The following is a 15012-nucleotide window of genomic DNA, read 5'->3' as shown; positions in this document are numbered from 1 at the left end:
TAGGACCGCCTCAAAGACACTGTAATTTACAGGGCCCAGCACTGCCTCAGAATATGGAGACAACCAAATTGTCTTAAAGGACCCATCCTCACAAGAGAACTGAGAAGCATATCCCAAGTTCTAACTTTGACTCTGCTGCACATCACTCAAGTTTCTTGTGCCTCAGTTTCCCCAGCTCTGAAACCGGGGATAGCACTTTTAGATCCAAGGATTAAAACAGAAATGCATAGATCCCTCTGGGCAGGAGGATTAATATAATTTTAACTAGCATTTGAAATACAAGCGTTCAATAATGTGAATCGCCATAAATAGAAATTATGTAGAACAAATCTATGGATTTTTATTAAGCTGTTCCAGACAGCAGTGGGGTCTTTGCTTTTCTTTGCTTCTTTAATACAGGCAGGCACTAAAAACAAAGCCATCTCTTGCTGGTTTCCCATACTTCCCATATACATGACTGGATTGGGGTGAAGGGAGTAGTGGACTCTAAAAAGCAGCAAATACATCTCAGTAGAAGTTGCCTCCCCTGGTTGGACACAATCATGCAAATTTGTATTAAAGAGCCCTCTCGCCATGAGACCACGAGTGCCTCTGTCTATAGTGTTCTCTTCAATCACCATGTTTTCAGCACCGCTGGCAACTGCCAGTTTATTTTCATTTCTTACTGGCGGGAACCTACTGCATTCAGATGGGCATGAAGAATGCTAGCGAGGTGCATACCCAGCGAGATGTGGGAAAGCGTTGAGATCCTGCGCTTCTGAGCTGCAGAAACCAAAATCTCTTGTGGGTGAGCCTCTCCTGGGGCAAAGCAACAAGTGAGGGTAGATGATGTTCATGCTTCTCCAAATAGCTCTCCCAATGCACCTGAAACCTGCCAGAAATCTGTGGCTATCTAGGATTTCTTACTCATTCCTGTCCTTCGGCCACCTAGGATTGAATGGAGAAAATGGGGAGAAATGACCAGAGCTCTTCCACAGCGCAGGCAAGCCCTATTTCTACAGCAATTCAGTCCTGAGCTACCCATCCCCCACAGCTCTGCTAATGTCCTTCAATCTCAACCCCAGCTCTGCTGAGACCCCTCAGTCCCCACCCACACCAGGGGTGTAAACAACGCTTTTATGGGGGGTGGGGGGAGCTTCTGCTCCAAACTCAGTGTTTCCTTTATTAGTGCAAGCTCCAGATTTGGGGGGATGAAAGTCCCCCCCCCCACTGCAGTTGTCTACACCCAGGCCCCCTGCTAGTCCAGCTGTCCTTTGAGTAACTAATTCTGCCAAACTGTGCTGTGGTTGGATGTGCCCCCCCATCTCCCCTTCCCCAGCCTGGACCCCCCCTCAGCCCTTCCCCCAACCTAGACCCTACCCCAGCTCAGCCCCTCCCTCCCGCAGCCTGGACCCCCCCTCAGCCCTTCCCCCAACCTAGACCCTACCCCAGCTCAGCCCCCCCTCCCGCAGCCTGGACCCCCCCCAGCCCTTCCCCCAACCAAGACCCTACCCCAGCTCAGCCCCTCCCTCCCACAGCCTGGACCCCCCCCCAGCCCTTCCCCCAACCTAGACCCTACCCCAGCTCAGCCCCTCCCTCCCACAGCCTGGACCCCCCCTCAGCCCTTCCCCCATCCTAGACCCTACCCCAGCTCAGCCCCCCCTCCCGCAGCCTGGACCCCCCCTCAGCCCTTCCCCCAACCTAGACCCCACCCCAGCTCAGCCCTCCCTCCCGCAGCCTGGACCCCCCCTCAGCCCTTCCCCCAACCTAGACCCTACCCCAGCTCAGCCCCCCCTCCCGCAGCCTGGACCCTACCCCAGCTCAGCCTCCTCCTCCCCCCAACCTAGACCCTACCCCAGCTCAGCCCCCCCTCCTGCAGCCTGGACCCCCCCTCAGCCCTTCCCCCAACCTAGACCCTACCCCAGCTCAGCCCCCCCTCCCGCAGCCTGGACCCTACCCCAGCTCAGCCTCCTCCTCCCCCCAACCTAGACCCTACCCCAGCTCAGCCCCCCCTCCCTGCAGCCTGGACCCCCCCCTCAGCCCTTCCCCCCAACCTAGACCCCACCCCAGCTCAGCCCCCCCTCCTGCAGCCTGGACCCCCCCTCAGCCCTTCCCCCAACCTAGACCCTACCCCAGCTCAGCCCCCCCCCAACCTGGCCCCCACCGAGCCCCCTCCCCCAGTTTTGCTCCCCTCCTCCCCCAGCCTGGACTCCCCCTCAGCCCAGCCTCCTCGCCCCCCCGCTTCATGCCCTCGCGCCCTCTCACTGGAGGAGCTGAGGGCGGGGAGGGCGCTGATTGGCCAGCAGGGCTGGCACTCTCCGGCCAGCCCCGGCCCACCCCTCTCCTCAGCTGGGCCGTTGAGGGGCGGGGAAGTGGCGGGAAAAGCTGTGGTGAGGGGGGGGCGGGACGGGGCGCTGGGAGCCCTGATCCAGCCCCATCTCTGGGGTGAGCCCCCCTGCAGGGGCCCTACTTGATATACTAGGGGGGCCTCCCTCTATATGGGAACCCCCATACAGCCCCCCCAGCTCTATATGGGCCCCTCTGGGAACCCCCATGCAGGCCCCCCAGCTCTATATGGGCCCCTCTGGGAACCCCCATGCAGGCCCCCCAGCTCTATGTGGGCCCCTCTGGGAACCTCCATGCAGCCCCCCCAGCTCTATATGGGCCCCTCTGGGAACCCCCATGCAGCCCCCCCAGCTCTATATGGGCCCCTCTGGGAACCCCCATGCAGCCCCCCCAGCTCTATATGGGCCCCTCTGGGAACCCCCATGCAGGCCCCCCAGCTCTATATGGAATCCCCCTGGTGAGCCCCGATATCAGGTCCTTATCCATCTCTGGGATCCGCTCCCCAAGGGCTCCTCACCCCCCTACGGGGTCTCCCCCACTGTGAGCCTGGCTACAGCTGTCCCATGGGGGGGTCCTCTCCCCAAGGGCTCCTCACACCTGCCCATTGGGGATCCCCCCAGCTTTGCTATAGGGCACCACATGTGCCTATGGGGTTGGTATAGGAGCCCCTTCACCCACAGGGAAAAAACAAGCACCCCACCCTAGCGAATTAGATCAAATTAGAGGGGTTTATACACGCAGTGGCTTAACGCTTACCATCGGTATTCAGACTCAGTGGGAATGCTTTTAGGACCTTTTTGAGCATGAGAAAATCTTCTTTGATCAGTTTTTTTTTAAAAAGCAGATATTAGGAGTCACAGTACTGCCAACCCCCCAAAAATCCAACCCCAAATCCTAAAAAGATCATGAGATTGGCTTAAAAAATAATAAATAGACAAATACATTTGGGTGTCTGATTATTTGCTGTCTTTAGAGGATCATGATTTCAAGCATTTTTCCTCAACCACAAGACCTAAGAATGGCTTCTTTCATTTTTTTGTTTTTAATGAAAACAGATGCTCACATGATCCCAGGAGCTGGGGCTTTAAGAAAAACAGCTAATATCCTCAGAGCAGGGAATCCAGAAGTCAGATTTTTCCCAGTAAAACTTATCTAGTTATATAAAGGAGGGAGGGTGTGGAGCAGAATTGTAATGAGTGGTCAATAGCTAGCTTCCTGCAACATTTCAGCTTAGTAAATGATGTGAATTTAACAATCATTGTATGTACTTATCTCTCCTTTTCAAAATTAATTTCCTATAGAGTTTTGAAGAACTTGGCTGAGGTCAGACAAGGTTATACTTTCAAATCCAGGTAACCAGCGTAGGTTCTAGGTGCTTTATTATTAATTATTATTATTATAGTAATTGCTAGAACCTCTTGCCTGGGGATAGTGTTAGATGCTGTACATACACCCACAACAAAAAGACATTCCTTATTCCACAGAATTTACAATCTAGGTAAATACAATTGACTTATAGAGCTAGAAAGATCAAAATGTTTCTAGACAGATGTAATTTCATAGTCCTCTAACAGAGGTTAGAGTTGCAGTGTCTTTATATTTATATACGTATCCTCAGTGTTTTAACAGTTTTCTTACAATAAATATCAGCTTAGCAAATTTTGCCCTAAAATACATCTCATAAAATACAGACTATTTAAAACTCTCCAAGTGAAATCAAGTCATAGATAAAAATAGCGTATTTTGTCCAGCTCTCTAACTAAATTGGGAGTAACTCCAGTGAAGTTATATCAGTGTAAAACTAGTGTAGAAGAGAAACAGACTCAATATTAGAGCTAGTCAGGAAATGGATTTCCCATCCTATGACAAATTTTGAGACTTTTACTTTTTTCCTGGTTCCAAATAGGGACGAAGAGCCAAAATCTCAAAATTTTTCATAAACTGAAACACTGAAAAAAATCATTTGGGGTAAATTGAAATATTTCCTTTCCATTAATTCAATCTGTCGTGTTTCAGTTTTGACCTTTTTTATTTAAAAAATATTTAAAAATATAAAATATCACACATTTTTAACCAAAAAGTAGTTTTGAACTGAAAATTCCAAATGTGTAATTATGAACATGTCAAAAACAGCTGTTTTGATATTAAACAAAAATTTAATCAAAACTGACATGGTCCCATGGGAAGATTCAGTTAGGAGGAATCAGCATTTTCCAACCCCCCCAAAATGTCATCAAAAGTTTCCATCAAGCTCTATTGAATTTGTTTTAAACTCTCAGTTTGATTTAATAGCTCATGTAGGTCAGTGATTTTGAGCCTGTTATTCTTATTAATTATATGTTACTTTAGAGACTAGCGGCTGCAACAAGATCAGGGCCCCATTTTGCTAAGAGTTGTACAAATACTTTGTAAGAGACAGTCCCTGCTCTGGAGAGTTTCTACTCTAAATAGACAAGGCAGAAGAGTCACACAGCAAATTAGTGGCAGAGCCAAGGGCTAGAATAAGTCCCAATGCAGTGCCTGATCCATGCAGCCTCCTGAAAAATCTCTCTACATTTTAAAGGTTACGATGTCTACTCAGGAATGTGAAAGTCCAGAGCTAGAAGAGGAGCAGGCTAAACCGGAGAGCCCATTCTTTGATGATATAGAAAGACGTGAATTACACAGTGAGAGCCTGTCCAGGTGAGGAGTTTTGTACAGACTTCTGTCTAATATTTGCTAAGAGCCAGAGAAAGGGGAGAAAATGCTGTGTCTTGTGGCCATGAATATGCCAACAGAAACTTCCCAAAGGAGAAATGTGATTTTAATATATATATAGTGGGGAATGCCCTGGTTGTTTATGTTAATCGTAGCAATTTCCCAGCCTGTATTCAGACTAGGTTTTCTAATTAAAATAGCTGGGTATGGATGATGTGTCTAATTGCATTCTTAAGTTAAAAAGTTAGTTTGGAGGTGGTGTTTCCCAATGGACAGTGCACTGAAATGGCACTCACGAGACCTAGGTTCAATTCCTGGCTCTGCCACTTGTTTGCTGGGTGACTCTGGGCAACTAACAGCTCATGCCTCAGTTTCCTCATCTGTAAAATGAGGGTAATGATACTGACCAATTTTGTAAAGTGCTTTGAGATCTCCTGATGCAAAGTGCTGTCTAATTAATGACTCACGCATTCTCTGTGTTGGGCATAGGCAGAATTACTCATTTTAAGTCCTATAAAGTGGTTCCCAGGATAGCTACTGCTTTTAAAGAGGTGGTGACGGTCAGTGCATTTATGCCTACTCTAAACCCAGGCTTTGGACTATTGTAATTATTTCAGTTAGGGGTATGATTAGATATTAGTTTAGTATAGTTATATTGGGATACCCCTAGTGTGTGGATGCAATGACATAGGTTACATTGGAAAAAAAAAAGACAGATGAGTTATAACCATATTGGTTTAATTTTCCCCAAGACCTATGTGTAGCTAACAGTACCAACACTAGAAGGTTGTATTGCTTCATACTGGTTCGTGGGTGCTGGAACTAGGGGTGCTGCCATACCCCCTAGCTTGAAGTGGCAGGGTTTACAGTTTGGTGCAATGACTCTCAGCACCTCCACTATACACATTGTTCCAGCACCCTTGTGCTGGTTTGAAACTGATACAAAAGCTGTGTGTAGACAAGCCCTTGCATGGGAGCAGTTAGTCTTTCAACTCCTCTCTATTGGACTTAAATGGCCCCCCGCAATTGCCACTTTTAGTGTATTTATTTAGAACCCAGATCTCCTGCCTCCCAGTGCAGTGCCCATTCCCATGGGCCACACCGCTTCTCTTGCAGTAGCTGTGTACATACAGTGCACTCGGGTGTATACAAAGCCACCTGGCATGGAGGTTGTTTACTTGTACTTCTGTACAAGAGGACAGAGCTAATCAACAGCAGGTGTCTCTGGCTTTTAATTCCATCACTGAGCTGCTTCACCTTGGCAGATGGCTTGGTTTATTTAGACCCATTTCCTTCACGCCTCCTCAGGATCAAATGCCAACACAAGGCAACATAAGGCAAGGTTAAGAAACTTGGACGTAGGAGCGCCAGCCAATCGCATCAGGAGTTGAGCAGGGATCCTGATCAGTAGTGTGTAATATGCTAATGCAATAATATACCCAGAAGGCCAATCGCAAGCACATTGCCCTCCATAGACAAGGGTACTGGTTTAGAATCTGAGGCTGCTCATCATGTGTGTCATTCTCCCCTCCCCCCCCCGATCAAATGGAATTAAATGTCAATTTTGCTAGCACTGCAGAAGTAGTTTCACAAACAAGTCAGCCAACGGGGACTCTGTATTTCCTTTATAAAATAGAATTAGCCAACCCAGGAGCTGTCAAGTTTGTGATGGATGGATTCTGGTTAATAAGCTGCTTTAATTATTGGATAAACAAATGTAAAGGACTAAAATTCCCACATGAGAGAAATTAATAAAATAGCTGGCAACAGTTTTCTTTGGCATCTGATTTTGCTGGATAACTTTGGCTCTAGTCTTTGTAATTTTTCTTCATGTATTGAATTGTGAGGGTAGTTTTGTACAGCTGCAGCCTTTTTAGATGAATAAAGGCACCAGGGGAAGATTTGACCTTCTGTGTTTGGTTTTAAAATGCTCCCTTTCTGTAGGAATGACAGCAAGGGAAAGGATGGGAAATTTACCTTTTCCACAGAGCAGGTAAACTTCCCCCCTTGCTTCAGATAGGTCAGTTACTCTTATCTGGAAACAAAGCAGATGCTTTCACAATGAGTCCTCAAACTCACCTGAGTTTTGGCCTTTGAGTGTAAGTGGGGTACAGAGGAACACAACACATGCTCATTATTTCAATTTAAATGCAGGAAGGAATCGCCCAGCACATCTCTGCTCTGCCCCACTGCAGATGCGTCTGTAGCAGCACTGGATGGCAAGTCATCCAATTATTTTGCAGCCCTGGATTCAAACATTGAAAATCTGCAGAGAAGAACGCAGCAGCTGATCGAGAAGATCAACGAGAACCGGAAGAAAGACCACACTGTCATGAGCAATTTCAGGGAGAGCCTCATGCTGAAGGTGAAGTGGATATGGAGATGGCTACATACAAGGGCTCGAGGGTGGAAGCCAAAGGATGGAAGAGAAGTTAGCTAGCTTGGTGAAAGAGGCGCTGCTTTAATGCTGAGCAAAGGAAAATGTGTGTGGGGTGTGTGTGAAGTGCTGTATCATAGGGATGGATTGCCCCCTTCCATGATATAAACCCCATGTCATTCCAGCACGGAGGCAGGGTTTGCCATGGGCTGGAACAGGCAGCTGGACTCAGCATAGATCCTAGGGGATTGGCCTGAGACCAAAGACATCTGCAGGAAAGGCCTGTGCTTCTGATTGCATCCCCTCTCTGACCCACCCCCTGGAGTTTTCAAAACAAGACCTGCACTAGGGCCTCTCCTCAGAGGGCTCCATCACACAGCACGGTGGGAGTGCGGTGGGAAAGGTAATATAGCCCAGAACGGTGTTGTCTTTTCCGTTCGAACTTCATTGAGTGCAGCATTCTCCAACCCCCACTCCCAACTTTCCCACCCCTCCTCCAATTAGTCATGCTTCACCCCCACCCCACCCCTAACAGATCCCAGGACAACCAGGCTGAAGGGTGGGATGCTGAGCCCTCCATTTTCATGGGAGTGGGAAAAGCTGTGTGAGGAAGGTCCTTTTCTCACATAGGTCTTCTTCCCAGGGACCCGTACTGGGTTATGGAATCGTCTCCCCAAGGAAAGTGGGGGGAGTTTCACTGTATACAGCATTTAAAAGTAGATTGGACAGAACAAAAGAGGGGAGCAGCAGCTAGACTCTGCATGAAAGGAAATGGACTAGAGGGGCCCTGCCAGTCTGTGTTCTCCAATTCTCTGCTATGTTACAGCAAATCAGTAGAGAGCTTGTTTTAAATGTAAAACCACTTTACCTGCCAACAGAAGTGAAATCCCAACATCACGCCTCAGAGACACTAACTTGAATCCCTGTGAACTGCAGCAACCCCCCCACCCTCATTTCATCCGCAGCCGACCAAGCTGCCTCGCTAATCTCCTCTCCACCCTGACTGCACACACAACATTCAAGATTGTGCACTCACAGAATGTTTATTTAATGTATTTTAATCATGTTATTCTAACTGCATCAGTCACAGATCACCAGTCTGAGTGTCCTCCATGTCTCTGAGGCATTAAATCAGATGCTTCGGAGCACACTTTAGATAAACGTAGAGAAAAATAATGCAGCAGCAGGGAGCTTTCCGTTATAAAATCAGACACAGACTTGAACGTTTCAGAGTGGTAGCTGTGTTAGTCTGTATCAGCAAAAAGAATAAGGAGTACTTGTGGCACCTTAACATTTAATATATATAAGAACACCTGGCTCTTATCTAGCACTTTTCATTCACAGAGCTCAAAGCACCTTACCAATGGTCAGAATCATTGTAAAATGGGGAAACGGAGGCACAGCTCAACATGACTTGTCAATGCTCACCCAGCAGGCCCGTGGAAGAGCTGGAAATAGAACCCAGGCTTCCCAGGTGCTATATGAGTGTGAGATATTTATTATTATGAAGAGAGGTAGTGTGGCTCATAGGATACACTACTGGACTAGGACCCAGGAGACCAAGGTTCTATTTGTGGCTCTGCAACTGGCCTGCTGGGTGACCTTGGACAAGTGACTTCACCTCTTTGTGCCTCAATTTCCCCATGGTGATAATGGTACTGACCTCCTTTGTAACGTACTTTGAGATCTACTGATAAAAACTAGGGATTATTATGCAAATGGAACAACAAACCAAAGCTTCATTTTATGCAAGTGTCTTCAAAGCACGGAGCTAAGTTAAGAGGAAAGAAATTTGAATTCTTAACCACCTTCTGATTGCTGTTGTCTTAACGCACTCCACAACGCCATAAGGTTTCCACTTGCATCTCCAACAGACGCAGAAACCAACACACCTCCCATTTCACACCGGCACTCGCAAAACTTCATCATGGCCTCTACCAGCAGCAGCTCAGCACATCTGACTGTCACACATTCCATGCCTTTGGGAAGTTATTTCCGCCTTACCGTTGCTGAGGCTGCCATTAAAGCTTTGGGCCAGATTTTCAAAAGTATTTAGGATCCCTAAAAATGCAGCTTGGGGCTTTTGAAAATCACGCTAGCCACCTAACTCCTGGGAGAGTTGGGAATAGAACCCAGAGGTCCTGAAATGCAGTCCAGACAGTGCCCTGGTCTCTGGGGCACATGGCCTCTAGTAGGCCAGAATCCTCTTGTATGTCCCATGAAGATCCCACTCCTGCATTCAGATCCATGATGGCAGATCCTCATGGAGTTACACTGAAGTGCTGCATGGACCAGCTGCAGGGCTGGGGTCTGCATAGAAACTGCCAGCCTGGCCCAGTCTAGCTGTCCCTTGAGTCAGTATCCTGGCTCCCACACAGCCAGGTCCAGATGCTTTCAGAAGATGGTGCAGGAAGCCTGCAGGAAGCATTTACATTTATGCAGAGATCAGTTTTAGTCCATTCTGTCTAAAACTCATGAAAAGAAGTCACGCTTAGGGCAAGACTCAGCCCCATCCCAACATGGCAGAGCACCCACTGAAATCAACGGTAGTTGCATCCCGTTACTCTAGAAACAGGGGGACAATGCAACCCTTAATAGTCAGGCCATCAGCCTCCGGTCCATTTTAATCCCTAAGGCTTGTCTTTCCTTGCACTCCAAAAGGTTTCGAGTTTGGCGGAGAAGCTGGAGGAAAGCATGTTTCTCATTTACGATCGCCATAACAAGCAAATGCAGGATAAGCTCCAAGAGCTCTCGGAGATAATGGAGAGGATCAGCCAGATCCAAACAGAGCTCAGACAAGTCTGCCACACTGTGGAGGCAGCTTATAAAGACTTGTGTGTGCAGTCGGAGGTGTGAGAATACTAGGAAGAAGGGCCAGCTGGAATCAAAAGCCCAGATGAACCACTCAAAGCATCGTGTAGCTACTATTCTGATGCAAAAGAAAACACAAGACTACAGGTCAGATAAGGGCCTCTTTTTCTATTCCTGTTGCAGTTTGTTTGATTGTTAAAGTTACTTTAAAAACTCCTGAACTTTCAAGCTCTGGTAGTGTCCTAAAGGGCATGAGAGCCAGACAGGTTAAAAAACACGCCTGCTAAAATTCAGTCTTTAATTATATCTCACCTATTCCCACTTTTATAAAGTCCACTGAAGATACAAAAGGATTATGCAATGGCCAGTGTCTCTTGTCAAACTTCTGCACCCTGCTGCCTTCAAAATGTCTTTCTTCCGGTGTGTCAGGGGGAGATTGTTGTCGCCCTCTCTCACATATCACTGTTTATTATAAAAGGCATTTTATAAAGATCACATGAATGTTACATTCCACTTTGTTGGTTTATTAAAACAGATGCTCCCCAATTTACGCAACTGTTCCATTCCAGAAAGCCTTGCGTAACCCAAATTTTACGTAAGTCTGAAATGTATATTGTGCAAGCATAAAAACCAAACAAACAATTTCAACAAAAATATTACATTTACCTTAATCCTATTGTTATCCTGGCACACTGAAGGCTCCATTTTGGTGGTGCATGACAATGGGCTTAATTTGTAGATGAGGAAGGAGAGGAGGAGACAGGCATTACATCATTGGGGTCGTCAGAGGGGGCTTTGGCAGTGGAAGGCTGTGGAGATGTGGACGTTGCAGGCTGTTCAGTCTTCATTACAAACATATTGAGAGATGACTGGATGGTGGCCTTTTTCTTCTCTTCATATATCTGTCTATAACAGGCCAGCGTTTCGTCAATGCCTCTGTTTACTTTCAAGAATCGTGAGGAATTGGGGTCCATCTTCTCAAACCTTGCCAGTGCAGAGTCAATCTCACGAAATGCAAGTGCCATCTCCTTGGTGTTGAAGTGTCGTGGCTCTTCTACTACTTCAACTTCATCCTCAGCTTCAGTCTGTTCTTTTACTTTTGCTGCTTCTAATTCCATGAGATCCTCATTTGATAATTCAGCTCCATGGGATTCGATAAACTCATCTACATCACCAACATCAATCTCCAGCTCAAGCTGCTTGGCAAGCTTCACAATTTCATCTGCCACCTCCTCATATGTTTTGTCTTTTTCAAAACCTTTAAAGCTGTGTACGAACTGTGGGCACATTTTCTTCCATACGGCATTCAAACAAACTTGGGTAACCTCTGCCCAGGCCTTAGCAATATTTATGATGGCTTGGTAAATGTTATACGATTTCCAAAAATCATGTAAAGTCTTCCCAGTCTCTCTGTCTGTTGCTTCGACTGCTTGTGCAAATGTTCTTCGTAGATAACAGGCTTTAAAATTAGCAATGACCCCCTGAGCCATGGGCTGTAGGATCGAAGTCTTGTTAAGAGGCAGAAACACGACTTTTACATTAGGGTGATAGTCATCTAAATGTGCAGGATGTCCAGGAGCATTATCGACGATAAGCATAATCTTGAACGGGATGTTGTTTTCTCTGCAGAATTTTTCCACTTCGGGGATAAATAAATTTATAAACCAGTCTTCGAAAAGTGCCATTGTGATCCAAGCCTTTCGATCTGAACGGAAATGAACTGGAAGGTTAACCTCGCTAATGCCTTTAAACGCACGGGGATTTTCTGAATGATAAACAAGCAATGGTTTCAATTTGCAATCTCCCGCTGCATTACCCCCAAGCAAAAGCGTTAGCTTATCTTTCGCAGCCTTAAACCCTGGCGTCGTCTTTTCCTCTTTTGAAATGTATGTTCTGTCTGGCATTTTTTTCCAAAACAATCCAGTTTCGTTGACGTTAAAGATTTGTTGTGCTGTATAACCACATTCTTCTATAAGTTTTCGTAACACTTCGGGATACTTTTCAGCTGCTTTTGTATCAGCACTAGCAGCCTCGCCACTCACTTTTACATTGTGAAAATTTGCACGTTGTTTAAATCTATTAAACCACCCATGACTAGCCACAAACTTTGCGTTAGGATCACTGTATTTTCCCTTTATGTCTTCGAAAATACTTTTAGCCTTTGCTTGAATAATCATGAGGCTAAGCGGCACACGTTTTTGAATCTGATCGTCCATCCATATTGTTAATAACTTTTCCATTTCATAGATAGCGCCAGAACGCTGCTTTGTTATGACTGTTGATTTTAAAGGAGCAGAGCCTTTCACGTGTTCCTTTATGCGTGCACTATCATTCAAAATACTTTTCACTGTTGAGGTAGCCAAATCGAGTTCACGAGCAATTGACGACAGGCTTTGTCCGCCTTCATACTTTTTCACTATTTTCATTTTCTGCTCTAAATCAATCTTCTTTCGCTTACGAACTGGTCCTGCACTCTTGATATCACTTGATCGCTTTCCAGGCATGATTTGAATGAAATAACAGGGTGAAATAATAGAAATACAGTATCACTGAAATAACACGAGACTGAGAGGCTGTGAGAGCACAAAGCCTTCCCTTGTAGGAGATGCTACTGCTGTATTACTCTGCACACTGCACTACAGTATTTTGCGTTCCCGTACGTTACGCAATATTTTCTGCAACTCGAACATTTTATTTATGCCTTATGGAACTTTTTGCATAAGGTCGAATTTGCTTTAGTCGGATCTTGCGTAACCCGTGGAGCGTCTATAGCTGCAAACGCCTCCTTCAGTGAGTTGCCTGTTCGTTATTTCCAACCATCTGTGCTGATATGAAAAACACAATGGGATTTAAAGCAAAAATATAAGATTCTGTTGCCCAGTTTTTTTACAGGAGAACAGAGTTTAAGCTGCTGTTCCTGATAAGCCCTTATTCTCAGAAGGAAAGAGCAAAAAGACCACTTACGCATGCAGGGGCTGAAAACAGAACCTGTTCTGCTGCCCATCAGACCTACAAGCACCCTGGTCTACACTACATTTACTTAGATCGACTTACCATGGTGTCTTCACCGCTGTGAGTCGACTGCTGCCGCTCCCCCCATCGACTCCGCCTGCACTCTCCCGGCAGTGGAGTACAGGAGTCGACAGGAGAGCGCTCAGGGATCGATTTATCGTGTCTAGACTAGATCCGATAAATCAACTCCCGTTGAATCGATCGCTGCCCAACGATCCCACGGATTGGGGGTGGGGAGAGGGAGACAAGGGACAGGTAGCACAGCACTTTATGTCCTGAGAAGCCACTTTCACCCATGAGTCACAGCCAGCATATCAGAAAACCAGCAAGTTCATCTTGTATATTGTTCCTGTTTCCCAGTGCTGGACACGGCTATTTTATAACTCCTAGGGCAGCTCCAGTTGCCTTAGCACATGTAGGTGGGCTGGGACTTTTTGCCCCAGTCATGGGACCTGCAATGGTGTGGTGGTGAAGGATCGTTGCAGATGGCTCAATCCAGAGATACCCCACTGGCTGTTAAAGATTTTTTGAGCAAGGATGGCTCAGCTGTCTTGATACAGGCACATCTCCGACTCTTGGTCCAATTTCTATTTCATATAAGGAACAGTACAGGCCAGATTGCCAAGAGTTGGGTGTTGAGCACTTTGAAAAAAAAAATCTGGAGCTGTATGAACCTTTGCTTTCTTGTAACCAATTAGCCAGGGATCAAGGGCTCAACGCACCTGCCTCGGCTAGGATTGACTTTGGCTCCAGCTGTTCAGCAAGCTGGACACAGCTGGCAGAGAGACTACAGTACAATTCTGCTATTGAACAGATTGGTTCTAGTGCAGGGATGGAGCGTGCACTGAAAACTCAACCACTAGCACATCACTAGAGCTAGGGCAGCTATTCTGTGTAGGTTCTTATACCACCCCATCACTGCCGTAACCTGAGCACTTGAGCCTAACACCTTGGTAAAATAGTCAGGCCCGAGGGCCAGAAGTTTCAAGAGAATTCAGCATCCACCATCAGGCCCAGATCACGAGAAGAGCTCAGGGCATCGGACGTTGACATCTCTCGAAAATCTGGTTCTGATTGTGGGGTACAAGCACTTGAAAAATCTGGCCCTGGAAAAATATTCCCTGAAAGGAGTCAAGTTGGGCACCCAGAGCTCCCATGACAGCATCTCATATACACAACCTGAGGGACACATTTCCCATCCTTCTGCCTGGTGATTGTGGGAGCATTATGGTGAGTTACTGAACATCTTAGCACTCCGCACCTCCTCAGACTTCACCACTCACTCCCAAGACCTCCAATCTGATAGATCACAACAATCTTCCCGAGTCGAGAAAGTTCCCTTTGAATGAAGGGATGTGAAATTTGAACAGAGCTTATTGCTGATCATTTTCTTCTGTTTTGTAATGGCCAGGAAAACCAGCCACCAAATGTTAACAATCTATGGCCTGTTTTACACAGTTCAGCATCTCTGATTCTATCCAGCAGTGGGCTGCAGGGTACATAAACAGCTAACCACCACAAACGGAAAAAGCAAGATACCGTATATTTTAAAATTTTATTCATGTAAGTAACAGAAGGGATATGAGATCAGCTGGGTACAACTGTGGGCTACTGTGAAAGAGAAATTTGGTAACAGGAATGCTAAATGTGTCTTCTGTGGGTCTTACAGCTGGGGAAAGTGAGGCACGGAAAGTTGCCTGCAGTAGGTCCGTGGCAGAGCCAGAAATTTAACCGCATTCTGAGCCCCTGCTCTGTGCAGCGGACAGCATTGCTTCACCTTGGTAAGAATG

The 15012-nt window shown here is 46.5% G+C and overlaps 2 protein-coding genes across 6 annotated transcripts; one reads left to right on the top strand and one right to left on the bottom strand.

The window, feature by feature from the left end:
* Positions 1-315: 315 nt before the first annotated feature.
* LOC127035344 (tigger transposable element-derived protein 1-like) lies at positions 316-13381 on the bottom strand. 5 transcript variants are annotated; one of them, XR_007769718.1, is made up of 4 exons: positions 13265-13381; positions 10877-13035; positions 3082-7288; positions 316-927 (listed from the first exon to the last, which is right to left on the bottom strand). XR_007769718.1 is itself a non-coding variant. In XM_050925093.1 (2 exons), exon 2 carries the CDS (start codon positions 12712-12714, stop codon positions 10939-10941), a length of 1776 nt encoding a protein of 591 aa, XP_050781050.1. In that variant the 5' UTR covers positions 12715-13035; positions 13265-13381; the 3' UTR covers positions 10714-10938. The 5 variants fall into 5 exon arrangements, 1 of the variants encoding a protein (XP_050781050.1); XR_007769719.1 differs by having other exon boundaries at positions 7102-7288; XR_007769720.1 differs by lacking the exon at positions 316-927 and having other exon boundaries at positions 7102-7288; positions 10877-13030; positions 13265-13363.
* SYCE2 (synaptonemal complex central element protein 2) lies at positions 6987-10262 on the top strand. The gene is made up of 3 exons (XM_050925551.1): positions 6987-7015; positions 7177-7387; positions 10061-10262. Exons 1-3 carry the CDS (start codon positions 6987-6989, stop codon positions 10253-10255), a joined length of 435 nt encoding a protein of 144 aa, XP_050781508.1. The 3' UTR covers positions 10256-10262.
* Positions 13382-15012: the final 1631 nt, after the last annotated feature.

Source organism: Gopherus flavomarginatus, chromosome 16, assembly GCF_025201925.1.
Source record: "Gopherus flavomarginatus isolate rGopFla2 chromosome 16, rGopFla2.mat.asm, whole genome shotgun sequence".
Classification (NCBI taxonomy): domain Eukaryota; kingdom Metazoa; phylum Chordata; order Testudines; family Testudinidae; genus Gopherus; species Gopherus flavomarginatus.
This window is presented reverse-complemented; position numbering and strand designations above follow the sequence as displayed.